Here is a 27,787-nt window from a genome sequence, read left to right as displayed (position 1 = left end):
ATTTCAAACCATGCTAGACCTTTCATACTGGTACAGTATGAGTGCTAATGCCTAAGACTGCTTTTGTGAAAGACATGGTAGACATGAACCCTTCACTCATCAGATATTGAGGTTCAAAGGTCCAAACATGCGCACTACATAATGTGAAGTATTGAGTTGCTTACCGAAAATTAATTTCACCTGCAAAAAGCTCCAGTTATGGATTTAAACGCTTAACAGATTTCTTTCTCTACTAGTACCGCCTCCCTAGACCAAGATCACACATGACTATGGGGAAATTATGTCTCTTACTGATTTAGTATTGAAAGTGCATTTTATTTCTCAATACGGGACAATCCTGTATTAACGGCAATGACTTGCCTACCACTGCAAACGCGGTAAGATTTGAACCATGAGGCTCACTCGTCCACTGAATTGCATAACGTAAACAAACCAGGCATGTAATGTTTAGATACGTTAGGTTTTTTGAACCCTATCAGTTGTTATCAATTTGTATGCAGCAGGTGCACATGTGGGCCTAATGCATGATCAACAGTTCAGGAGGTTTAAGAACCAGCCATCCTGATAATCATATCTGATTCAAACTCAAATGTATGTTTTTTTTTGTTTTTTTTAAATGCAAAGAAAATGCATTAAATGTCCCCACCAAAGCTCAAATCTAAAATATGCCCTTGTGTAGAATTATCTCAGAAAGAATTGCAATGAATGCTCTCTTATCTTTGTGAAATCGTTTAGAGGTTTATTTATATACAGTGTAATTGAACCACAACCAATCCCAATGGCGGTTTCTGGCAATGACTGCTTTGTCTGCAGAGGAGAACTGCCAGTGCAAAGAAAGGTTGATTGGCTAAAAGGCCCCAGCTTTAGATCAGGCTCAGGACCCACCCAAAGCCTCTAAAGAGACACATTACACAGGGCATTCACCCCCAACACATCAGTCAATTTCCTCACCTTTGATTAATACGACAATTATACCCCCTCCCCCCTTTCCTGCGTCTGGATCTCACAAGGTGCCTTTAGTTGTCAAGTCTGTTCGTTCAAGAGTAAAATTCCACAATGGGAAATCCCCCACCTCCTGTGTTTCTGTGGCTACTAGATGTTCATTACCACAATGTGCTTGCTGGGGTCAGGCTGCCATCAATTACACCACAGTCTGGAGGGATTTCAGAAAAAAGGCCTTCTATAAGAAGTAAGGGGCATTTGTGGGTAAAAGTCGGGAACCAGTCTAATTAACATAATCCAAGGGTACTGAATCCAAAACAACCTGACCCCAAGGACATTTTTTAGTTTTGGACCGTCTAATTTGCATTTCTAACTGATCGCCAAATTGCTACAATTTCTTCAATAACTCTGTAACCAGGCAAGCTAAATTGACAAATAAAGTGTCTATATCTATGATCTGAGCGTAAGGCAGGTCATTTTTAAATTAATCAGTCTCCCCTGATTGCTCAGTTTGGCTGGGCGGCCAGCTCCAGGAAGAGTCTTGGTGGTTCCAAACCTCTTCCATTTATGAATGATGGAGACCACTGTGCTTGTTGGGACCTTCAATGCTGCAGATTTTTTGTATCCTTCCCCAGATCTGTGTCTTGATACAATCTAAAGACAATTCCTTTGACTTCAAGGCTTGGTTTCTGCTCTGACATGCACTGTTAACTGTGGGACCTTATATAGGAAACAGCACACACCTGAGCTCAAATTTGAGTGTCATAGCAAAGGGAGTGAATACTTATGTACATGTGATATTAATTTTTTTTAATTTTTTTTTATACTTGCAAAAAAATCTAAAAAGATTTTTCACTTTTTCATCATGTGGTATTGTGGGTAGATTGATGAGGAAAAAAAATAATTTGATCCATTTTGGTATAAGGCTGCAACATACAGTAACAACATGTGGAAAAAGTGAAGGGGTGTGAATACTTTCCGGATGTACTGTACGTTACCATGTAGGCAGTTAAAACAATCTGGCGATGAAGGGAGTAATGTCCAGGGAGCAGGGGGTGGGCAGGGGCAGGCAGGCGGTCCTGAGATAGAGGGAGAAACCGGGTGAGCACAAGAGAAACAGGGTGAGCACAAGAGAAACACAGGGTGAGCACAAGAGAAACAGGGTGAGCACAAGAGAAACACAGGGTGAGCACAAGAGAAACACAGGGTGAGCACAAGAGAAACAGGGTGAGCACAAGAGAAACAGGGTGAGCACAAGAGAAACAGGGTGAGCACAAGAGAAACAGGTGATAGTATTTTAGACTTGTCTAGTCCAAAGATTTACCAAGATACGTTCAAAAGGTTGAGTCTGGTTTATTGAATGAAATCAAATACTTGCGCAAGGACTTCCTGAACAACGCAAACAAAGGTGGTTTGTCAGAGAAGTGAAGTCAGTCACTTCTGGCCTGGCTTATATTCAGTCAGAACACAGGTAAGTCTTTCTAGGATTTCATTGGCTGAGTTGTCTATGCGTCATCGTGAGGGGACGGATATCACACAGTGAAAGGAAGGAATGTGGGATGAAACTCGCTTTGAATAGAGACAAAGGTCTGAGTCAGGGCAGGAAGGACAAGGTGTGGCCTTTCTGACTTGGACAAAAGAGCGAGGCAGAGCTATGCAGAGTGTGTTTACAATTACAAAAGGGGGGAGAGTTGGTGTTTTACATTAGACTGAAACTGGGGTTTGCGGGGGACTTGGGGGGAGGTGATAATTACAAAGACAAAGGCTTAAGGTGTTTGGATGTAAATTCCTGGACAATCCCTCATTTGTGCCTGAACAGGCACACAAAAATAAAATCCAAACATAGTGTAAACAGTCAGCTATGCTATACATGTGGAAAGGAAATAATCTCTCCACTAGGTGGAGCAAAAAAAAAATCTCTCTTTTTTTTTTTAATTATTTTCTCTCAACGTGCAAAATCACACACCAAAAACCCCTTGCTTCAGAAATTTGACAGGAAACAAGATAAAAAAAATTGACATGATTATATACTATTTATAGTCTAAGAGTGGACAACCATTCACCAAAAAACAAACTTGATTTAACAAGGCAAAAAAAAGATAAAATGGTTACCAGTGTAAGAGGGGCAAAAAACCTCTTGGTCAATTTAGAGGAAAAACCCAAACTTATTTATCAACTCATGTTTCAACCATTGCAACTCTTGTAAACAAATATGATATTTTCCAGATTATTTCAAAGTTCATTCACTCTTGTGAATAATTGCATGTGATGTCCTATGGAACATAGATTCCATGTGTGCGTCGCTGAATGTTTAATGTAGGTTCCAGTGTGTGTGATCAGAGGTGCAGTCCGATTGCTCATCAGAGGAGAATGTCATCTGGGGAATGCAAGGCGTCTTCTCTTCTAGATCGCAACTTCGATGTCGCGTTGCTTGAAATCAGTTATGTTCAATGTTAGTGTGTGCAGGTGTGTGTGCGTGTGTGGTGCATCTTGTGAGGAGGTGACCAGCAAGGTCATTTTTCCTCCGATTCCTCGTCAGAGGAGAGGACAGTGTGATGGCCCATGGTTATGGCCTCTGAGCCCTCTGGTTCAGCTGCATTCTGATCTCCTGGTGTTTGCGATCCCCTGGTGGACCGTCCTCTGCTGCTTGGACCCGTCGGCAATGGCTTGCATGGGTCCACGAAGTCCTCTCCGATCGCTGTCTGCGTGATGAGTAGGAACTGGTACGGCCCGAGCCACCTCGGCGAGTTCCAGCTCCTTCGTCTGTGGTCGTGGACCAGGACCCAATCCCCAGGAGAGATGTGATGCAGGAACCCCTCCTTAGCCTCAGGAAATGGCGGTCCTCACTCTGTTGGAGACATCTGTTAACATCCTCCGCCACCCCTGTTTTTGAAACATGATCTGGCCCGTGGGCTAGTTTGAAAGCATAATGAAAACATGAACGAGGTAGTACAGGTTTGTTATTAGGCCCTAGATACAGGTTAGTTTGGTGGTGGAAATGTGCACTTAGTCCTTCATTTCTTTTCTCCGCAGGTGGAGCAAATGCTTGTAGGTCAGAAATGTAGGCTCTTGAACTGAACCCGGTCCATCCCTGTACTGCTCCACGTAGGGCCGGCCCGGGTCGTGCTGTTGGAGGGCTCACCTCGGCGCTCCCGCCTCCAGCACAGGCTGAAGAAGTGCTCCGTCTGTGGATCCACAGATGAGAGAGACAAACAGAGACAAAACAGAAGAGCAAAAGAGAGTCCTCTGGTCTGGTCTCCCTGTTCCCTTCTTTGGTCAGGAACGGTTATTCAACAGTCTGTAGGAGATACTCAGAAACATGGTTAAGCGCAAGCTCCTGCTTTGGGGAAAAAATGTTGTTATTCTGTCAGGAAAACTTAAACAGGGTGACTGTTCAAGTGTCATTTAGAGCCAGTCTGCAGTAGCCTACAGTGACATCAGGGGCAGTGTTAGAATGACTTCAAACACGCTTAGTCCCCAGTCATGATCAAGGCAATTGGATTTGGCTCTAGCAGTTCTCTTGCGATTTTATGAAAAGAAAATACGCTTAAGTCTTTCGGACCTCCCATTCAGGGCGCAATCCCGGGCTAGACCCCGTTCCGTCCGAGGCCTCAAGCCAGGCTCCCCTGGAATGAGAGCTCAGCCTTCTGCTTCCCGGTGTCTTCTTTTCAAAGCCCACCGATCACAGAAGCACTACTCGCCTACTAACGCATTCGCTTTTGGCTTGTAGTGGCCTGACTGTACATTGAGCCGAGCGCGGCGGCCATCTCAGGTCTTACTGCCATATGCGACCCGACCGGCCGGTGACCCAGTCGATAGCGATCCCGGACACCGTAGTGATTGTTAGTCACCCAGCTCAGAACCGACGGTCTGATCCTAATTCCACTTGTGCTATGAATATTAGAACTTTGACCGTTTTCACCAGCCTTGCCTATTCACAGAGGTCGTCTCTAACGCCCCTCTGCTTAGGTGTGGACTGTCGTCCACGTACCACACAGTGCCAACCCCTTAACGGCGACACAGTGCTGACTAGACGGTACCAGAGCAGTATGTTAATTCATACTTCCTCAGACACGGGGGCCTTCAGTCGTCTCCCCTAGCACTATAAGACAATTTTAACGTGCCCGTTGGGACCTTGCGGTCCCGCCCCCGTCTGTTTATGGCTAGGTCCAGGGGTGCCCACTCCCCCTCCCTACCCCATATTCTCGTCTCAACAAAACAACACCCTCTAAGGGTGAAAGCAAAAATTTCCTGAAGTCAGGATAAAAATAGAGATGAGGCAAAGAAAATGACACTAAAATGAAGTGGCTTCATTTACAATTAACTAATCAAAAAACTCCATCAAAGCTTCATTTGTATAGCTAAAATTTGTATATCTAAAACCTCCCTCTTTTGCATTTGAGGACAGAGTATTTGGGCACTGCTCCTGTTTCATACTTATCTGTCGCTCACAGTGAGTTGGTGACATGGCGTTGGTCTGCATCTCACGAAACCCAGATCGCCCATCTGTAGGGAAACAGGCCGGTAACTTCCATCTGCACCTCCGGTCCTGTGCCCGCCTCCTGGTTCGGCATTCACCCATCACTCCCGGAACGACAGTTGTCTGTAAAAAACCACTCAGAAAAAACACTCAGGCCCGATGAATGTGCCTCAAACTATAAACATGAGATATTTAACATACTCATTTAAAATATATATAAATTGGGTTATGAGATGCTGCATTCAGATTAAGATACTGGCAACCCTTATCTATTCCCCCCACTATTATGCACAAACCCTTATGTCTTAAGCTACATATCAGAAAGAGAGACAAACCAAACAACAGTTAAACAGACCAATAGCAGGTTCCAATGTCCCCAGGAAGGCATGATCCAGGCTCCTCAAAGACCTGCCGCCCAGGGTCCATAGCACCTGAAAATTAAGACTCAAAACACAGACTGGGTTCAATAGCAGAGGAGAAGGCCTAATGCCAGCTCCTCAAAAAACACATTATCATTATATGAATGAAAATTCATACAGTAGAAATGCATAAAACGAACAGCTTATGGCCATTCATTGACTATTGAAACAAAACTCCTGAATCAAACACCTATTCAACCCTGTCAGACTTTTGAGTTCGCTCTACATCTATTTTATCCTGTTTATTTATCTTAAAAATTAAAACTCTCTATCTTGGCTAGTTTAAAATCACCCTTATGGGTTGTTCAAGGGAAGTCCAGCAGGTGGCGCTCGACTTCAAAATCGGAGGCTCTTCCTTCCGGACCTGTTCGGACAAATACCTCGTAGAAAGAAGGGGCGTGGCTAATGGCGCAACAAGTCGAGGGGGGAATCTAATTTTAAATCAGAGTTATTCTGCTGGGGAAATGGTGGAGAGACTGTTTGCTGAATCTCCTTATCTTTCCTTTCTGACCTAAAAAAAACTCTCTCGTTCTACTCTCCCAAATCTTAAAAACAGACCAGTCTAGAGAATCAACAGGCTTCTCCCCCAACCCTCTAGCTGAGCCCGAATCTTAGAATTTAACACTAAAATGTCAGATGTGGATGTAAGAAATCGAAAATGCTTTAGCACATAACGAAAATCTGCCAACAAACGCTCGCAGAATAATGCTTGAGCGCAACAATCTCCTCAGGCTAGACACGTTTAGCAGTAGAAATTCCTTACATCCTCCAGCATATTTTAATAGCTTGTGTTACAGGGACACCTAGTGGTGATCCCAAAATGTTGCATGTATGACCCGGATGTGGTCTTTGGCCGTGCGCGGGGAAATTTAAAGAAACAAATCCCAAATAACACGACGCAGCCTAACCCCAAAACAGCAATGAAAGGAAACCTTATAGTTAACTCACGGCGGGAAAGAATACAATTTCAAAGAAACAAACATTAAGACACATTAAAATTCGCTTAGTACTCACCCAGTCAGCGAAGTGCTTTGTTCTCTTCTGGCTCAATGGCGGAACACCGCGATAGCGGAGTTTTCCTTATCTCTTAGGCAACCAGCTAGCTAGCCTACTGGGAATCTAGCAGAATTTTAACAGTCTAAAAAGGGTACAAAACAATACTTTACCTGGATCCATGGCGCGCATAACAAACAATAATCAAGAGCCGAGGCTCAAACAGTGAACACATAAAACGAACAAGACGAAAACAAAGGCCCACGTTACAAACAACAAGCATGCCCGGCTGCACCAGCAACCTGGTCAGAGCTAAACCTAGTTTAGGTCCACCAAACACTGCACAGCCACTTGGTCAAAGCTAACGCTCGTTAGGTTCACCAAGCCACCCGGGAAAAGGGGAAATCGTTTCTCCAAGAAACGCGGATTGCAAAAACTCTCAATCACTCCCGTAGCTACCATCTCCATTGAGCAAAACTCTCTCAACGTGCTCTCGGTTAAAACTCTCCCGCGACCGGCCAAAAGGAAACCTGTTCTGTGCCAAACTCTCACTTGAACAGCTGTTAAAACTCTCCCGCGACCAGTCAAAAGGAAACCTGTTCTGTGCCAAACTCTCACTTGAACAGCTGATACCCTCGTAACGAAACAAGGACGAAGTCAAAAGACAATACGATATAAAATCTATTGCTGTTCACATCTCCTTAGATAGTTACTTACTAAATACCCACGCTGGGGTTTTCCGTTTTCAAACAATCCAGACCAACAAGCTGAACCAAATCAAGGCAAATACAACTCAACCCATAAGAGGGTTCGTTTAAACGTACCTGTGCGCTTCAAGAATCCAGTGGAAGAACTGAGGAAATAATCTCACCTTGCGCTCTGGCGCAAGAGAGAAAATTGATTTTCCAACGCCCACTATGGACCCGACACGTCTGCCGATCAGTCCCATCCACTGGAATCCCGAAGCAAACGCAGGCAGTGCTCCCATTCCCGTTCGCCAAACTGTGATAGTATTTTAGACTTGTCTAGTCCAAAGATTTACCAAGATACGTTCAAAAGGTTGAGTCTGGTTTATTGAATGAAATCAAATACTTGCGCAAGGACTTCCTGAACAACGCAAACAAAGGTGGTTTGTCAGAGAAGTGAAGTCAGTCACTTCTGGCCTGGCTTATATTCAGTCAGAACACAGGTAAGTCTTTCTAGGATTTCATTGGCTGAGTTGTCTATGCGTCATCGTGAGGGGACGGATATCACACAGTGAAAGGAAGGAATGTGGGATGAAACTCGCTTTGAATAGAGACAAAGGTCTGAGTCAGGGCAGGAAGGACAAGGTGTGGCCTTTCTGACTTGGACAAAAGAGCGAGGCAGAGCTATGCAGAGTGTGTTTACAATTACAAAAGGGGGGAGAGTTGGTGTTTTACATTAGACTGAAACTGGGGTTTGCGGGGGACTTGGGGGGAGGTGATAATTACAAAGACAAAGGCTTAAGGTGTTTGGATGTAAATTCCTGGACAGTGAGCACAAGACAAACACAGGGTGAGCACAAGAGAAACACAGGGTGAGCACAAGAGAAACAGGGTGAGCACAAGAGAAACACAGGGTGAGCACAAGAGAAACACAGGGTGAGCACAAGAGAAACAGGGTGAGCACAAGAGAAACAGGGTGAGCACAAGAGAAACAGGGTGAGCACAAGAGAAACAGGGTGAGCACAAGAGAAACACAGGGTGAGCACAAGAGAAACAGGGTGAGCACAAGAGAAACAGGGTGAGCACAAGAGAAACACAGGGTGAGCACAAGAGAAACAGGGTGAGCACAAGAGAAACAGGGTGAGCACAAGACAAACAGGGTGAGCACAAGAGAAACAGGGTGAGCACAAGAGAAACCGGGTGAGCACAAGAGAAACAGGGTGAGCACAAGAGAAACACAGGGTGAGCACAAGAGAAACAGGGTGAGCACAAGAGAAACACAGGGTGAGCACAAGAGAAACAGGGTGAGCACAAGAGAAACAGGGTGAGCACAAGAGAAACAGGGTGAGCACAAGAGAATCACAGGGTGAGCACAAGAGAAACAGGGTGAGCACAAGAGAAACAGGGTGAGCACAAGTGTAATTCGGAGGCCAGTAGAAGAAATTTAAAATACAGCGCGAGCCAAGTACAGTAGGACCCCACTTATCCGAACCCAACGGGACCGAAGGTCGTTCGTATCTCTGAAATGTCCGGATGACTGAAACTTATGTTAAAATGCACCAAATTCAATAAGTGGTATACTTGTTTCATATAGACTCTTAATAGACCAATAAATACCCTTAATTACTTGTGCAATCAAATAGCCAACTAAACTCATATAGCCTAGCCTATAATAGACCTACAGTAGCCTATAATAAAATAACCGAATTTCCACTTGAGTGCGTGCTTTGATCAAATACAGTACTTTATTCTCAAATGAGGCGTACTCTGCATCGATAGGCTACTGTATTCGCAGAACAACATGGTATAGCCTAAAAACAACCCAACATTAGAACAATTAGAGCAAATGATAATCAATAAATAAATAAATGAAATGACAGACAAGTTGTCGTGTCTCTAAGTCAACCGATGTAGGCTAACGTGGGCTGTAGGCTATTATTTAACAAATACAGTAGGTCTAGTAGGCTAATCTACATGCCCACAACACGTCTGTGTTCCTGAAGTCCATTAACTGGGAACGAAAAATGACTTGATGCTGCTTCAGGTTGCTGACGCGCTTTCTGGCTACCAAGGAATGCAGCTCTCGCGCAGCAGACTCGTTTGCGTTTTGCGCTCGACATTAGAGTAACAAAGAAATGAAACGTGACAGTAGGCTACAGCCTACAGGCAACATGTAGGTCTACATACAGTTCTGTTTTTATTCACAGTAGGGTACAGTACTGTAATGAAAATCCCACCAGTGTAACCAGATAGCAGGCTAAAAAAACCAAAAACGTTTTTTTAAGCCTGTCCGGTAGACCGGGAGGTTCGGATCTCTGAAGTTCGGATGAGTGGGGTCCTACTGTATATCCATATAATGGCGGCGGACGGGGCACTGAGAATGCAGCTTCTAAAAAATCTATTTTCTGCCGTGAAACGATTGTTTTCATCAATCTGTCTTTATGAATCGCTAGTTGTGCTTACATAGAGTGAGAGGTTGTTGTGGTTTTTCACATGCCTCTGTAATATGATCTTTAGAAACGTCTTAAGAAACGAAATACAGCTTCCCCACTTGCTCCAGCACGCATGCGCACAGCGTGCAGACTGGCTGTTCTCAGTCTGTAGGCTACACTCACAGCTCACATTCTCTACGCTACGAGAGTCCTGAGTCAGCATGATTGTCTATAGAAAATGGCCGCCTCTGAAGTCAGTAGCCTAAAGTTTGTAACATGATTCCAGGAAGGACCCAGGGAGCCCCGTGTCCAAAGAAGGGGGGGTGGGAAGCTGATACTATGACCATTCAGAAGACTAGTGTTAATGAACATTCCTTGTATGCAAATTTGTTTGTCATGTGAGTCCTGGCCTGAAGCCAGTTTAAAAGTTGCGTCCCTTCTGTGAGAATTCAGCATTGCCTAGAGATTCAGCCCCTGTGTTAGTCATGCTCAATAAATTGTTGATTCGACGGTTTTCGCCTCCTTGAAGTTCTGTTCCACACAAAATTATGCTTTTAAAATACACTGCACATCTCTTTTCTCAAACAACAGTTTTGACAAATTTTCTCACTGGGTAAATATTTTGGATGGGAATTCAGCTGAGTGCATGACATCCTTAGGAGGCAATGTTGCATGATACACCTCTCTGAGCCCATGTGCCTTTGATCAGTGTTTATCAGATCAGAATTAGATGTGGAATGTACACCTGAGACCTGGCTGGTGAGATGATTCTGTCAGTGTTCATGAAGTGTGGCCATTTAAATTACCAGGCTCCTGAGCCTTCTGCAGGCCAGTGGTCCTGCACATACCATTTAATTTATATTAGCTATTTGCCACTACTCCTGGATCACCACCATTGAACAGCAGGCCCCATTTTTACTCCTCAAGCTTAGCCCATTTTGTGCATCACTGTAAGCCATGTCTCTTAGCTGAGTGAAGGTGACAACTCTGATGAGACTGCATACTGTGCATCACCAATGAGAACACGTTCTCATCCAGCCTTGGGATTGCCCTGATTTGCCATTTTAGAGACAGTAGGCCTTCCCTGGCCATCCATTTTTAGATCTTACCTCTCTGAGAGCTGGAATCAAATAACTTTCCTAACCCTGAGCCTATTTGTCTTTGGAACGGATCATGCGAAGATGAGCAAGGGAATTATTGTGTTAACCATGATCAAGTGATCACTTCATGTAACTGGTTAACACTGCTCCTGACTCCTGAAAAACTATGGTCACGTATTGTAACCCCAGTTCTATATAGGGAAGTCTCACAGGGCAAGCTCCTACTGTCTTGAAAATCCCTCTCCAGCTACATTGACTGAAGAAGAAAACCACACGCACCTTTGTCGAACTAGCTCCGGGGCAACACTGTATACAGTAAATGGGCTTTGCCTGCACATCGGGTCCTAGCTGAAATTTTCAGCGAGCAGACTGTGGGTTCGGCTTCACTCCACTCATAGAACTAGGGTTACAAGGCGTAACCATCATTCTATTTTGTGGAACCGCCCCTACAGGGGAAGCTCCTATTGGCATAAGCGGAGCTTCACAACCGCACCATACACTATTGCTAGACCCATTAATAAAAACTGGCCAGCCAGGACACAAGCCAGGGCTCCAAGGTGAGACCAGACCAAACGTTGGCCCAACCCAATCATCCATGTTCCCTGTTTCTATTCCTAGTTTGTAGGCAGAGGACTAGAAACAGGGAACATGGATGTAACAGTTCCTGAAATAATGACAATGTCAGATATGGCTGTGCAACTTGGACGACACATACTCAAATCATTTCCACCAATATGCCCCCATTATCTTCTAAAGGTTCCCCAAATGAGGTTTACAAAGCATTATGCAACCTCTCCAAAGAATTAGATGGTGCAGTTTAAGGGCTGTGTGATTCAGATCCACAATCAAATCCTGATTCCAATTTTCCCACTCCCGCTCCAAGCTATACTCTCTTGTACATTGTATCTGGTGCATTAACAATGCCCGGGGTTTTTAATTCGTAATCTGTTGGGGTCCGGCTTTGGGGGCAACAGTAACTGCTTTCGTCTAACTTGAAAAAGCAAACCACAGTGTTTGCTTTTATTATTTTAATGTAGCTTTGTGACTATGCTGTACAAGGGATATACACAACCAATAAATGCAATGTCAGGCAAGAGTAATAGTGTTATTAAATCCGTATAAATATATAAAGAGATGTTTGGCTTTGATTTATCCAATTAATTGCCCTCAGTAAACCCATACACATTATATGTGGAGAAATAAAATGTAGCTCTCAAAGATGCCCAGAGTCCCAAAGGGGCTCTCTTGGTTGGAGTATGAATACACAATAGGGAAGGTAATAAAAAGGGGGTTTGTAAGGATGAAAACATCAATTTGTCCCTGGCTTGCTGTGAAAAAGTATACATACACTACAATTTCATAAAAGACACTGCTTTAGTCTATATAGATGGTGCTATGGGTAGGCAATACGATTAATGTTAAAACCATCTTGCTGTATTGCATGGGATAAATAGATGAGGATGATACGGATAGACTGCTAGACTACGGATAGTAAATTGCCAGTTTGGGAACCTTTAAATGTTTAGCTGCGTACCGAGGACTGGAATGAGGAACTGATAAGACACTGTAAGGACAAGCGATGACAAGAATTCCAATTTATAGTACCTGTGGTTGTGACACATGGAAATACATTTTCTATTCTATTCTGTGTTCAGATCTGTATCCAAAAGGCCTGCTACCACAGACCAAGGCAGCAGACAGCCATAGTCCTCTGGCTGTATTTGATTTTTGGCTCTAACCTATGTGAAATTGATTGATACTGATCCGTGTTGAAATGTACGGAAGAGTATTAGGGCCACCAACTGAGTTTTTTTTTTCTCCCGAAGAGGGGAGAAAAGTCCACGTTTCTATATTTATTTAAATTATCTTATTCACTGTTTTTGCATATACATTTGAGTCTCTGATGGACTAACATACAAAGTATGAAGTGAAAAAACCCAGACATGTTGATGTGGTCAGCCGAAATGAAAACAGTAGAAAAAAAGCTCCCAGCACGGACAATGCTCTGTTCTTGGATGTACTAAGCAGCACAGATCACTACATCGTCTCCCAAGCTCAAAGGACAGAAGAGCTGAAAGGATACATTTTATTTTTGATGGCAACGTTCCCGCCGATTGCTTTTCCAACCTGGGTCAGTACAATGCAGGATTTTCAGAAAAACTCTTTCTGAATGATCAAGCAATACCAACTGTCCGTGGAAATATTGAAGTTCTTTATTAGGAAATACCCCTTGAGATGTCCCATCTCGTTTTCGAGGGGGTCCTTGGGGACAGTAAAGAGTATACATTATATAGAATGACTATATTTTTATCTACTCGGTTATACGGGGCGGCTGTAGCTCAGTTGGTAGAGCGGGTCGTTCAGTGATCGAAGGGTCAGTGGTTTGAATCCCAGCTCCGACTGTCCACATGTCGAAGTGTCCTTGAGCATATAATATATTGATCTATGTCTGGATTGCTCTCTGGATCTCTATCTGTGGATGTCCGTCTACAGTATATGTTGTCATGGTAAATTAATACGGTAGTATGTATTTGTTTACCACAAATTGACCTTATGCATGATTTAGGTGAGATGATTAAGATATGCTTTTTCACAATAGTGCCATCGTCACACCACACTGACAGGAACTCAACATCCTCAACCTCTATGGCAGCTGGAGAAAACGGTACAGCACATCCTGGTTTTGGTACAGATACCACCACAACGGATAATGTTGCTGGTAAGTTTACTGCCTCTATGTTGCCATGGTAAATGTATTTGTTTTTACAACAAATTGACAGACTGCAGAATTAAGAAAGTACAGTTGGAAAGTCTCCTATTTGTTGTTTGCCACATGTGTTTATCTGTGTTGTTACATTAAATTTTGTGTACACAAGTAGCTATAACTACTAACTCATTTACCCAACAGCTCCAATGGAAACTGCTGATGAAGACCAACTGACATCTTCTGGTCCTGTGAATTCTGCTCCACCTCCACCAATGGATCCTGCTCAGTGGCCATCAAACATGTATGACAAAGTTCTGTAAGGACGGACTTGGTTTCCAGGGGTCCTGCGCAGGTAGACAGAGACTTTGAATTCCCCAAGTACCATCTAAATAGAAGCTTTCACTACCATTACACGTTAAGGGTCCTTATAAATTGTGAGAAAATCCTCAAAATCTGGCTAAAAAACCTTTCTGGCAGCGTCCAAGGGGCCCCAAACCAATATCGTGCTTATGGCCCCCAGATGGACAGGGCCAGCCCTGCATAGGGCACTGTGGACCTTAAGTAGTTTTCATTTCGCACTTGCATGCCCTTGGACTTGAGCACTTAGTGATCAAAAATATTGTCTTGTACTGCTCCAAACAGGCTTATGTTAGCGGTTAGGATTTCCTGAAGCTTGAATCCATAAATTGATCATAGTACAGGTAACCACTGCAGAGTTTAACTGCATATCACTACAAATTCCCCTTGGGTAGCACATACATGCACCCAGTGATGAAAAATCCATCGGATCATACCAATCATCTCAAATGTTCCCCTGTGACAGTCTCAGAGAAAGGGTTGTACCTTGTTTTTTTGTAGTAGGCCTAAATCCTGGAAGTATAAGCCATTGATCTTATCTCCTCCACCTCTACACCCCACCCAGAACTCTGAGGTCCTCTAACAAGGACTGCCTCGTCAAGCCCACTGCTAACCCCAAGAGCTTCAGGTACAGAGCCTTCAGTGTGGCAGCCCCCACCCTCTGGAACTCTCTCCCCAAGGACATCCACCATTCACCAACCCTGGACATACTCAAAACTGCTCTCAAAACCCACCTGTTCACCACTGCTTATAAATTATAGTTCCTACTGCTCCATGTTCTTACTGTTCCATGTTCTCTGTGATGTCTGTGCTTTGTATGCCATCATGGAAGTGGAAGTGAGTAAAAGTGGAATCTATCCAGTTATAATATACCTGGAGAAGCATGGAGCTACTGTATGAGTGCTTTAGTGACTGACTTGAAAAGCACACTCTAGACATAATGGTGTTACTGTATCTGCACAAGGTTGAGGGAGCACAACTGGATGAGACTTTTATCTGAGAAATCTCCAGAGAAATTACCATCATCTTGTGCACGATTCATCCAGAATTGTGCACTTTGTTTTCTAAGTATTCCCCACCAGGACTCAATTTGCTGATTTGCAGTGCTGCGACCATATACTGTACAAAACTTCGCTTTGGCAAAAGCATCTTGGTGGTTTCTTCTCAAAAAGACATGCATGTTCTCAACATCTCCATTTTCCGTGCCCCTATCAGCTCAGAGCCTCTCTGGACATCTTCCAACACATTCAATGCTTTGAATATAATATCCAGCTATGACTTTCGGGTCGTTGTTTGTAGTGTTTGCTTCCATCTATACCACATAACGACTAAAACCATCGATGCAACCATTGATCCCTATTCCTTATGGCTTACGTTTGTTGTAAGATTCCATATGCCAGAGTGCATTAGGACCCTGGGTAGAGTACTGCCGTCACCGCAGACGATGTGCCCGTCGCAGTTCCACACCTTGAGGGTAAATTCATTTGATAATCTGCCATATCACCTCTTGTTGCACCACAAATCCCCTTCCGATGGCACGAAGATGCATCCAACGAAAGCCTTGCATTTGGCCACGTCCCGATAGTTCCTCCTGCACAAAGGCTATTACCTCATTTCAATCTGAATGATTTCTCATGACAATGCTGCTTCAAAGTACGAATACTTGTTTTTAGGTGATTTTGTGCCAATAGATAAATAATTTCCTTATTACTAAATCAAATTCCAAATTATAACTTGATAAGAGTATCCATGTCATCCATTTTAACGAATAGGACCAATAAACACTTATACTCTTCTGTAGAAATGGGTCAATACAGGAAACAAAATATCTAAATCACCCATTCCTCCACTAAGCAATAGGATTTGACTGGGGCCGGGATATGTCTTCAGCTGGTAAGGGAGCGCAGACATTCAGATTATAGGAGTCTATAAAGAGTAAGGGCTCCTAATTATTTGCTCTCAGGTTTCATGATGCTCAAATTAAGCTTATACTGTAGCCTAAGAAGCTAAGCTGCTGGGCTCTTCCTGTCTTCCAGGGGAGCTCTGGCATGGGAATGGGGTGTGTAGCTCTGTCCTTTCTGGAGCAGGCCTCCTCAGCCTCACACAGCAATAGAGGAACACAACATGGGGGTTATTTCAGTAATGTCATGGCAGCCCACATCCCCGACAGCCTTGCGGTTCAGTGTCCATTTGCTCTGTTGGAGTCAATGGGAAATGAAAGCGCAATCAGCGCAATTCTGCACAGCAAACGGACTGTGAAGGTCAGGGTTAGGGATCATAGTGTAATGGTCAATCAAATGGCTGACTCAACTTTTTGTTATCTGTGGGAGATGACCCGGAGGTGATAAAGCTCTGTCATCCCTTGAAAAGCTACCTTATCATTTAGCTGTGATGACTTTCACTGAAGGTTGACAAAATTACTGAATACTCAATGTTATAGGTCATTCTTCATTCTATGTGATGACCATTCTACAACCAGGCCTTGTAGGACTTAAAGAGTGTAGGCTACCTTCATAACAATCTGAAATGTGCCTCAAGGCTCACTATCAGACAATTTTAGAGATATATCACACCAGTACCAAAAGGTAGACTGCAGCGTGGAAGCATTAGCAGTGGTTGTCACAGTGCCTGACCGAGCTTTCTGACAAAGCTCCCATTTCCAAAGAGCAATGATGCAGTTTGTTTGACTGAGAGTGTTTATGTGATGGCCACGGTATCAGCGGGCAGCAGATGATGATCTCGCTGAGTCCAACACTGAGAAGGATAATCAACCTGCTCATGGCTATCATGAGAAGGGACAAGGCAGGGGTAGGGATGCAGAGGCTGTTTAATAATTAAGACCCCGGCTCCAGTCTCCTCTGAGTGGGCAGCATTAACCTGCTGTTGGGTCTTTCACAGATGGACAGGCACCATGGGAGGGCTAGCATGCCCTAATATGGTCCTAGAATGTGGCAGCAGCAGTCCGACCAAAGATTATCAGAATCATTTTAGCAGGATTGTACTAATGTATACTCCAGGAGGGAGAGACTTGTCTGTCCATTTGTGAACTGTTATCTCCGTCTGACCCCCCCCCCCCCCTCCTCTTTTTGATGCGAAGAACTACAGTTTTCCTGTTATTGTGGTTTGTGGAACACTTTGCAGTGGTACTTTAATTTATAATGTATTTATATATTGCTAATATTCATATCCATCCAACATGACATTGCAAACTTTTACTTAATGTGTTAGTTAACATCAGTAGTGTAGTAGTAGGTGTGGTTAGGTTGCTGGTTCAACACTGGATCAGGCCACTTGACAATAATTGTCTAGCGTTGGGCCGTTGAGCAAGGTAGTTAACCCCTACATACCTCAAGTCATTTTGGATAAAATCGTCTGCTTAATGACCACATTGTAGAAAAATGGATCTTCCCCAGAATCCTGCATTATATCCCGCACATTGAAGACTGTCAGGTATTGTGGGGAATTTGTTGACATTATGATTAATTGCCCATCTTTGCTCCTTGGTGTGTGCTTGCTGTGCAAAGAAGGCATATAGCAATTCAACAGAGTGCTGCAGGAAACAACAGAAGCTGAGCATAATAATTGCTCTACTTTTGCCAGTTGCATTTCAATGACCTGCATCCCACTAAACATTCGACGTCGATTTCCGGTTGAAATAGGGTTGTTTTCCCGTCCGTCCGTCAGTGACCTGAATTCAACTTGTTTTCAACCTGACGAAAAAAACGACGTCATAGACCGACGTCCTATTGACGTTGAAATCCCGTTCAATATTTTGACGTCTGGCTTGGTCATTTCTGGTGACGTTATATGGACGTATATATTTCTTGTTATGAAAAACATAACACAAAAACACTTCTTACTACTATTAGGCTACTACTAATCATAATAATAATCATAATGATGATACACTGTGAAACGGAAGATGGAGGGCTGTTCATTGATAATTATATGTAGGCACATTCTTTCTCTGTATTAAGATTTACAGTCTAAGCCTAATAAAAATAATGATTAAAATATGCCTACAAATAAAGCCCTAATTTTCCAACCTGTGAGTAATGAACATAAAACAAAGATTACACTGTATTTAGGCTACTGACAGGTTAGAATTGGTCGACCTACAGTAGGTGGCGGTATTGAATTCACATTCAAGCTGTGCAGAAGAAGAAGAAGAAGGAGTAACGTGATCCTTTTCCGGTTGATTTGAGCTAAAACCACGGAAAGTCCACGCATCTGTGTTTTCCCTCAGGACAGCCTCCAGTAAGTGTTTGTTCAAGAGTGCTTTTGTAAATTACTCTGTCGCCATGATGGTTGGTTAACTTTCGCGTTTTGTCGTAAATTGTAATGTTGGCTTGGCTACTTGGATTTATTTCCGTTGTCTAAACTTCTTGAGCTTTTGTGAGATGTCTGAGGAGAGCACGAGGCTCGCTCGAGCTGTTTCTACTAGCTAGCTAGTTCAACAGCTAACTAGCACGAGCTCCAGCTTTAGCTAGCGCTAGCGAGCTGGGTGGAAACAGTATGTTGGATGGCAAATATTGAGTTTATATTGAGTGAGGTGAGACACAATACACTGTTAGGCTCTAGCTAGATTAGGGCGCGGGCTAGCGCGGGCTAGCGCTAGAGACTTAGCAAGCTAGCATTGAGCTATCAGACAGCCTAAACCGAACATACGAGCGTTTGATATTTATGTAGGATGGCAAAGATTGACCTTGGATTGTCTAGCTATATTGTGCTTCTATCCTGCTAATACAGCTTTTGTGATGGCTAGCTAATCTTGGTTGATGGATAAGCCATCAATTGTTATATTATACGAGACATGTCCTTTTAGATTGTGCTCAGTTTTGTCTTTGATTTTCCTTAATTTCAGGGTGTATTCAAATATCTAGTGCGTGTTTAGCGCCGTTGTTCAGACTGTCAAGTCAAATTTTAGGCATGCCGTGCTGTGGTCACTCGTTTATTGGGAGAATATTCTGACAGTTGAGGTTCTTCCAGAGATTTCAAAGAATGGAGCACAACCTCATGGATATCAGCAACTCTCTCTCTCTCTCTCTCTCAGCTTAGATATATAGCCGCCGTCTGTGAAGGACCGCCGCAGGGCCAGCTGAAGGGCCGCCGCCGTCTGTGAAGACTGAAGCCAACCAAACAAGGTACAAGACTTAGCACATCAGATTTTCCTGTCCTTTCAAATATACTGTTAAACTAAACTTATGTAGACTCCCGTCTGTGTTTTCAGATGGCTGCATACATGAGAGTCTGGCGAAAACGCCAGCGAGACTTGGATGAGTTTCTACATGAAAATCATTCTGATAGTGACGATATGCCTGGGACTCATATTGACAATGTCCCTGTGACTCCAAACAGTAAACCTGGGACCCTGGATAGTTCTGACACAGTCATAGAATATAGTGACTCGGAAAAGGAATTGTCTAGTGACTCAGAAATGGAAGTAGATGATGTTGATGATGTTGAAGTAGCTATCAGCTTTGAAGATGACTTGAGAAAGTGGGCCTCAAAAACCTTGAGTGGGCCTCAAAAAACAAAGTGACAAATAGAGCAGGGAATGAATTAATGTCCATATTGAGAAAGCAAGGTCACCTATTGCCTAAAGATTTTATAACACTTCGTAAAACACCAAACCAAAATTCCACTATAGACAAATGTGGGGGGCAGTACAGTTACTACGGGTTGGAAAAGGGGATTACGCCTTTCCTAAGCTAAAAGGTTCCTAATTTTTGCTATACACAGGACCAGTGGTACTAAAAAAGGTGTTGTCCAAGGAAACATACCACCATTTCTTGTCCTTGACGATAGCCATGTCGATAATGCTAGAGGCAGAGGAGGAGACTAGGAATGGTTTCCTAGAATATGCTCAACAGCTAATTAAACACTTTGTCGAGTGCTGTCCTGCCCTTTATGGCGACCGCTTTTCTGTATACAATGTGCATGGACTAATACATCTCCATGAAGATGTCAGCCACTTCCACTGTTCATTAAATGACATCTCCAGTTTTCCTTTTGAAAACTACCTGCAGCAAATCAAGAAACACGTGAGGAGTGGGAGAAGTCCTCTCGAACAAGTCACCAGGCGTTTGGCCGAAATTGAACAATCACAATTGAACACTATCAAAAAGCATCCTAAAGCAATTGTTTCTGTTAAAGAGAAGGACAGTTGTTTTCTTTTGAAGGACAATAGATTTGCTTTTGTTAGACAGAAGAATGCAGATGGGACTTTAGCCTGTGAGATTTTGGACCAGCGCCACACGTCACTATTATTTGACAAACCATGTCGCTCAGATCTCCTAAACATCGTGTGCACGAATGGGCAGGGCAGGATGGAAAAACAACTACTGCGTGAAAAGGATCTGATCCGCAAGGTGGCTTGCCTCCCGCAGGAAGACGGTTATGTCCTCCTACCACTTCGCCATGGTATTGAACGACATGGTTTGGAATATTAAAGGTTAGAATCTATTCTTTCAGCTGCGCCTTCCTAGAGCATCGATCACCTGCATTTTCCAAGCAAAAAAGTCTCTTGGGAGTGTTTTTAAATCATCATAAATCACAGGAATGGGCTAGAGACATACTTTGTGTTTTTTCAAACTCAGAAAATTTTGAATTTTAAAAAAATATACTTGTATTAAGGGTGGTCTGGCCCTTTAATGCCTCATGTAATTTGAACCAACACACTACCCGAGGCGTACAAATATGTAATTCTTATCTTAGCCCTTTACTAACAGGACGCTTGGTGATATATATGGTTAATATAATTTTTTGTGTGCCGTCTTTTCAGGTCATGTATTGCAAGGCTGTGTGGGTGGAGGAGAATGGAGAGGAGTATGAGGAGACAATTCCTCATTGTTGGATAGACGAAGCAAACAACGTCGTTAGATGGCCAAAGAAGATGAAGAAGGGTCACCTTGATAAGGCCATTAAGGCACGAATGATACCCGAGGAGGACTGGCAGAAGTACAAGTTGAAAAAGATAAAGAAAACTTCAGGCAAGTTTTATTCATTATTTTTTTTATAATTTTGTCAAGAATCAAGTCAGCATTTTAGAATCAATGTTTACAGTTGAATTGTATAAGGGTCAAAGACGGATAAGAATGGTCCGTTACACAGGAAGGATTATAGTAACATTTCTAAGCTTAAAATATTAAGCTTATTTGGATTCTTGGATCATATTTGAATTTAATGTCCCTCCTGGGTAACGGACCATTCTTATCTGCCTTTGACCCATAACTTTTAGATAACATACTTGAGTGTTGAGAGTACAACTACACCACCAACGCAGAACCGGATGAGGAGGTAGAGGGAGGAAGACGAAAGAGGAAAACTACAAAGAAAAAACAGGATGATTTTGTAGCGACATTCGGTATGTTTCTCATAATTTGTTAATGAGACCTGTGTTGGGAACCTGCATTTATAGTAGGATGAAATGTGTTAACAGACGGGCCTCACATGTTGACCATTCATGTTTTATATCTTGTTTTGTAACAGAATCTGATGAGGAGGACTTCATGGGGAAGAAGGGTAACTTCATATATTCAATTTAAAGTCCTATATGAAAAAGAAATTACAAACTATTTTCTTTGTATTTGATATGTTTTACTTTGTTGCATCTGTATAGTTAAGAACCTGCCTCCATTCCCTGCCCCACCATCGAAGATTCAGTCCAGCCAAAAACCTCCAGCTAGTGAGTATTGCTGTTATAAAAGATACATTAATGTATTGGGTACACGCAACATGAAAACATTAACAAGCTGATCTTATGTTTCTTACTCAGAAAAACCAGCCACGTCTCCCCCAGTGGAGCCTGCAGAGAGTTCTCAGAGCAGTCCTCCACGTGAGTAAACATCTCCCGTTGCACAAAGTTGAAATCATGGTGTCTGTCATAATGCCTGTGAATTATTTTGGAACAGTTTCAATTCAGTTTATTGTGACGGGACAGTGTACATTCATGGACAGGTGTACAAGTACTTCAACATGTAAATATACCGGAGTTAGCTTGCTGCTAAATTCCATCCGTAGTCCCCAATAAATAACAATTCAAAACACAGTCATATAGACAATACAAAATGCATTATACAGGCACAGTACATTAAGAGACGGTTATCCCTGAGGTGACATCCCACACACACAACAGATTTATACACTTTGAAACGTATTAATCGTGTTCATGTTCTGTTTAGACTCCCCAGTCCTGCCGGATTACCAGGAACAAGAATTCCAGCCGGATGGCATGTTTGACAATTACATGGAGTCTGATCGAGCTGCAAGGTCTGCCCGCTCGGACCTGGAAATAGGATCACAGCGCAGTGAAGGTTCAGGTGAGTATATATGCAACACACTTGTGTTTTCAAAGGCATATGTTTTGAATCTAAAATGTGTTTTTGTATTTCTCAGGCTCAAAGAAGGCAGTACATTATAGATCAATGTCGACACCCCCCACACCTCGGAAGCACTGCAGAGGCACACCAGTCTCACACCGACCACGCTACAGCAGAGAACCTTCCAAATCGGCCAGGCAAGACGTTCATCGCTCCAGGTACAGTGTTGGGCACAGCATCAGTACTGACTTCTAGCTGTTCTCCAGCCAACACTGGCATAGTGATTTCCTACAGCTTTGAGCTTGGCCTAAGCCACAGCTGGGGCATTGAACTATATTTGTTACTGGTTGTGATTGTCAACATCCAAAACCAACCAAAAGGGTTGCTCTTTTCTCAGTGTGACATTGTGTTATATATTATGTCCAATAAATATTGAACCCTAATCATCTAGGTCTAGATCCAGCAACAGGTCCAGGCACAGTGTCAGCCAATCCTCCAGCTCCAGACACTCTGTCCGAACCATGGATCCTGGGTCCGACAGTCGGTCCAGACGCGATCACAGCTCCCACAGTCTGAGGTCCAGAAGTGACTGCAGGGACACAGCCAGCCGTGGTGAGTTCAAGTAATCAATGCCTTTATAATTAGACAAAGTAGAATTGGTGCAATTTTGTTAGAATTTGCCACACTGGTATTTATCATCAAACGCATGGTCATCTGTTTCTTGTGGAAATTGTAATACAAAATATAAATTATAATTTATAAAGCATGCCTTTCTTCTTATAACAGCATTGGAGTATTGTAAGTCGCAAAGGGCTGGCTACAGTCCCAGCCAAGACTCCAGTGACTCCACGCACTCTAGTGTTCGGTCCAGAGTTCCCAGCAGGTCCCACAGCCAGACGTCCCACAGCCAGACGTCCCACAGCCAGACGTCCCACAGCCAGACGTCCCACAGCCAGACGTCCCACAGCCAAACGTCCCACAGCCAGACGTCCAGACGTGAAAAATCCAGGGATACAGTCAGGCATGGTGAGTTCAAGTAATCAATGCCTTTATAATTAGACAAATAGTATTGGTTACAGTTATGCCAGACTTTGTATTTCTCAGCTAATGCATGGTCATCTGTGTCTTGGGTAGTTTGAATACAAAATACCTTTCTTCTTATACCAGCAGTGGAGACTGGGGAGTCACAGAGGGGCCGGTTCCCTATGCCAACAGGAGGTAAGTTCTGAGCTATTTCAAGGGGGACAGGTCACTGGCCAAGAACACTGGGGGACACTTATAATTTGGAAGCCTCTCACCTGCCTTTTCTCTCCTTAAATATTCCCTCAGTTGTTGTCCCATCTCCTATCAGGACACAAACTGCACTTCAAACAGCAGTGCTTTGTATCATTGTAGGGTTATATCTATTAATGTGAATATTTATTTGTGTTAATATACATGTTTGTCATTTTTTTCAGTATACCAGAAGAAGTCCTTAGCGATATTGGCAGAAATCCGGCAGGAGGTGCGCAGAATTGCGAGAGCAGAACCTGAGACTTCCACCCATCAGACTTCCACCCATCATGTTCACACGATGGACAGCCTGGAGGAGTTCGACAGAGAGGAGCTACGCCTTGGTGATGAAGAAGCCTTCAAAACCCTGGTAGGTAGAGCCTTTACAAGAGAGTAATTAACCACATATAAAGCAGTATAATATGCACCTGCACACGGTTTTTATGGTCTTCTGCAGTATATTGAAGTTTACATGGACTTAATTATTCCAACAGGTGCTGCGACTCGTTCGCATTGGGGGGAAGGACACGAAGGAATGCGTCCACAAAGTTCTGAACAGGTAATGTTTCAACATATAATAAGAAATAGCCTGTGTGTGACGTTTGATATTTGTTTTGAGCTAAAGTGTTAGCCTGGAGGACGTGTATAAAAGATAGTAAGTAAGTAAAGTTTATTTATAAAGCGCCCTCCCAGCGCGAATGCAGAGTGCTGTACAGTATTTCAGAGCAACGGATAAAATAATCTTACAAATACAAAAAGACATAGTAACAGTGTACATGAGCAGAAAAAACACATGCAAAATACAGTGCAGTAAAGTGCAAAATACAGTGTAGAAAAATACAAAAAACATACAGTATGGGAGCAACATTCAACTTACAAACACAAAGAATAAATACATTCAAGTGCAAAAAACAGGGACAGTCTGACAAATGGCAGCGTAGACACCAATGATCACATGGATTTACTAGGGCCCGAAAACCTGAGTGAACAGGTGGGTTTTTAGATGTTTTTTAAACTGGGCCTCGGACTGCAGGTCTCTCGTGTTGAGGGAGAGCGTTCCAGAGTTTGGGGGCCGAGGCCCCAAAAGCTCTGTCCCCTTTTGTCTTGAGCTTGGTCCCGGGGACCCCCAGAAGCTCCTGGTTAGAGGACCTAAGAGATCTGGAGGGAGTGTAGGGGCGCAGCAGTTCGGTGATGTAGGGCGGGGCTTGGTGGTGGAGGGCTCTAAATGTGACCACCAGGACCTTGAACTGGATCCTGGCGGATATGGGGAGCCAATATAGTGATAAGAGTGATTTTTTTTGACCTGGTGATTAGTCTTGCAGCAGCATTTTGGACACGTTGAAGTTGGTCTATGGATGATTTAGTGAGACAGGGGAATAGTGAAGTACAGTAGTCTAACCTAGATGAGATGAAAGCGTGTACTGATAATTCCATGCCATGTTTACAAAAAATCATACATCCTAATCTTTAATGTATGTAATTTTGTTTTTCTTCAGGCTCATGAGCAACTGGCTGATGACGAAATTCAACTTAAGAGGGTCGGGGGGGAAGAAGCGGCCCTTTATCGACACTGCACTGTTTCGAGCAACAAAAGGTAAGCCGGCTCATATTTCATGTATAGTAGGAGCAAATTGGAATAAGAGAACTAGCACCCCTAACCTGTTCCATTGGCAAAACATTTACTCCCCTGTTGACGACAAAATAATGCCAACTGTCTACCTGTAGTTGGAGATAACATTTTAAATATTGTGCTGGTTAGGTGTAGAAATTACATTACTACTAGTTGTGGAGGTACTAGCTGTGGATGTACAATGCATCATGCCTTTTCACATTTGATTTCTTATTCTATATGCAGACGCAGTCCTGCAGGCACAGCCAACAGCCAAAGAGGAGGAGATAAAGCAGTATGTTGGGGAACACCTCAAACACGCTAAACAAAGGAAGGGGGGCCAAGGACCAGGCACTGAGGACTGAACCATGACACCCTCTTGATCATCTTTCCATGTTCACATGCACACTCATACTATCACATTCTCTCTCTCTCTCTCTCTCTCTCTCTCGTGTGTGTGTGTGTTCGCACTCTGTGTGTGTGTGTGTGTTCGCACTCTCTGTGTTCGCTCTCTCTCTCTCTCGTGTGTGTGTGTTCGCTCTCTCTCTGTGTGTGTGTGTGTTCGCACTCTCTATGTGTTCGCTCTCTCTCTCTCTCTCTCTCTCGTGTGTGTGTGTTCGCGCTCTCTCTCTCTCTCGTGTGTGTGTTCGCACTCTCTCTCTGTGTTCTCTCTCTCTCTCTCGTGTGTGTGTGTTCGCTCTCTCTCTCTCTCTCTCTCTCTCGTGTGTGTGTTCGCACTCTCTCTCTGTGTTCGCTCTGTGTGTGTGTGTGTGTGTGTGTGTTCGCACTCTCTCTCTGTGTTCGCACTCTGTGTTCGCATGCACTCACTCATGCACTCACACTCTCACATGCACACTCGCTCCGTTTTCCTTTCAATCTGGCTTTTTTTGTTGAATCGATACATTTTCAGTGCTCCTACATTTTTTATTTATTTAGGAGCATCTGTGTTCTCTTGAAAAAGCTTCTCTTTTCTCATTTATATGATTGAGCAGGAGCAAGTTTATTTGTGGTGCACTTTATATTAGAAAGGAAAATATTTTTTTTTACTATTCTAAATGTTCTGTACAGTTCTGGTTGCTAATATTTTTGGTAAATAAATATAAGTTAAGAAACTGGTGCTTTAATGTGTGGATGTAATTGTATTTGTTAATGTGCATAACTGTAATCCCAGTTCTTCAGAGGTGTATGTTAGTTCATTTTGCTTAGTAGCATTCAAATGTGTTTACAATTAATTAACATTGCAATGATGTAAATTCAGTAAAAGATCAGTAAAAGGAGCCACTGTCTGAAAACAAGTAGAATTTTGCACAGAGCTCTGCAAAACTACTTGTTTTCAGACAGTGGCTCCTTTTACTGATCATTTTACATTGCAATGTTAATTGACGTCTTAAGTTTTTTAAAGGACGTAGAAAAGACGTACAAATGACGATATTTGGACTACAAGCAGAGGTCATGTTGACGTCACCTTGACGTAGAATAGACGTAGAAACGACCACATTTGGACTAGAAGCAGAGGTCATGTTGATGTCACCTGGATGTAGAATAGACGTACAAATGACCACATTTGGACTAGAAGCAGAGGTCATCTTGACGTCACCTTGACGTAGAAACGACCACATTTGGACTAGAAGCAGAGGTCATTTTGACGTCACCTTGACGTAGGAACGACCACATTTGGACTAGAATTGGACGTCGAAGTTCCGACGTCGAGATGACGTCCTGGAAATGACGTCATTTCAACCTACGTTCTGCACCGTCCAGGGACCGTTTTTCGGCGTCGAAAAATTACGTCATATTAACGTTGTTTCAACGTCCGCATGTTTGCTGGGATTGGTCCAAACATTCCGTACTACATTGTGTAGACTACAAAACATTATTATTCAGTGTCGCTTTTTAAGATTCTGCAGTAGCATGTTGTCATTACCAGCCGTACCAGTCAGACGAGGTTGCTCTTTCATAGGGAAGGCAGCCTGCTATTGAAGATTGTGTTTTGAAGGACTCATTTCAAAAGTACAACATGCTGCCAGGTTTCACTGCTTCCTGGAATCTGGGTTGAGTTGAGTCTGTCACAGTATCAGCTGAACTGAGCCAGGAGAGAGCTCTTAAATCCCTGATGTCAGAGTGGGGAACCCAGCCAAGCGAACTGACCCTGGACCGCAGAAGGAGGCCTCTCCCCAGAGGTTAATTAGCCCGGCCATGGCAGTGGTCTATCATGTCCAGAGCAGCGCATCCGTCTGCCTGTCTCCCTGTCAGTAGTCTGGCAGAATATTGACACAAATAAACGTCAAGAGGTTGCTTTGTTGCAAATGGTGTGAAAGTAAAATACAATACAATTCTCAGACTATGAACCAGGGTGGAAGAGAAACATGAAAACACTGGTGACAGCTCAATTACCTTCACATCAATCGGCAGGGATGTGATTGGTTGGTAGCTAAACAGACCAGGAGGGATGTTCTTTGTTGGATCGAT

The 27,787-nt window shown here is 43.3% G+C and overlaps 1 protein-coding gene and 1 long non-coding RNA gene across 4 annotated transcripts; both read left to right on the top strand.

Moving 5' to 3' along the window:
* The first annotated feature begins 21,381 nt into the window (after window positions 1-21,381).
* On the top strand, window positions 21,382-22,351 carry LOC311317680. The gene is made up of 5 exons (XR_014630761.1): window positions 21,382-21,482; window positions 21,608-21,640; window positions 21,738-21,803; window positions 21,894-21,953; window positions 22,300-22,351. It is a non-coding gene; the product is annotated as an uncharacterized lncRNA (long non-coding RNA).
* Window positions 22,352-22,361: 10 nt separating this feature from the next.
* LOC311317679 (uncharacterized protein) lies at window positions 22,362-25,744 on the top strand. 3 transcript variants are annotated; one of them, XM_084448766.1, is made up of 9 exons: window positions 22,362-22,437; window positions 22,514-22,655; window positions 22,889-23,049; window positions 23,224-23,463; window positions 23,608-23,655; window positions 23,895-24,079; window positions 24,204-24,268; window positions 25,206-25,303; window positions 25,565-25,744. In XM_084448766.1, the coding sequence occupies exons 1-9, from the start codon at window positions 22,365-22,367 to the stop codon at window positions 25,681-25,683; spliced, it is 1,131 nt and encodes a 376-aa protein (XP_084304892.1). In that variant the 5' UTR covers window positions 22,362-22,364; the 3' UTR covers window positions 25,684-25,744. The 3 variants fall into 3 exon arrangements, with proteins under 3 accessions (XP_084304892.1, XP_084304891.1, XP_084304893.1); XM_084448765.1 differs by having other exon boundaries at window positions 23,605-23,655; XM_084448767.1 differs by having other exon boundaries at window positions 22,368-22,655; window positions 23,605-23,655.
* Window positions 25,745-27,787: the final 2,043 nt, after the last annotated feature.

The sequence above is a fragment of the Borostomias antarcticus genome (genome assembly GCF_949987555.1).
Source record: "Borostomias antarcticus genome assembly, chromosome: 14".
In the NCBI taxonomy this organism is placed as follows: domain Eukaryota; kingdom Metazoa; phylum Chordata; class Actinopteri; order Stomiiformes; family Stomiidae; genus Borostomias; species Borostomias antarcticus.
The sequence above is the reverse complement of the archived record's forward strand: the minus strand, read 5'-3'. Positions and strand labels throughout refer to the sequence as shown.

Excerpts from the sequence above, each read along its gene's own strand:
- LOC311317679 (XM_084448765.1), top strand. The coding sequence starts at position 22,365 with ATGGAGTCTGATCGAGCTGCAAGGTCTGCCCGCTCGGACCTGGAAATA. Across the intron at positions 23,050-23,223 it reads CAGGGACACAGCCAGCCGTG|CATTGGAGTATTGTAAGTCG; the intron begins GTGAGTTCAAGT and ends TTCTTATAACAG. Across the intron at positions 24,080-24,203 it reads AAGAAGCCTTCAAAACCCTG|GTGCTGCGACTCGTTCGCAT; the intron begins GTAGGTAGAGCC and ends TTATTCCAACAG.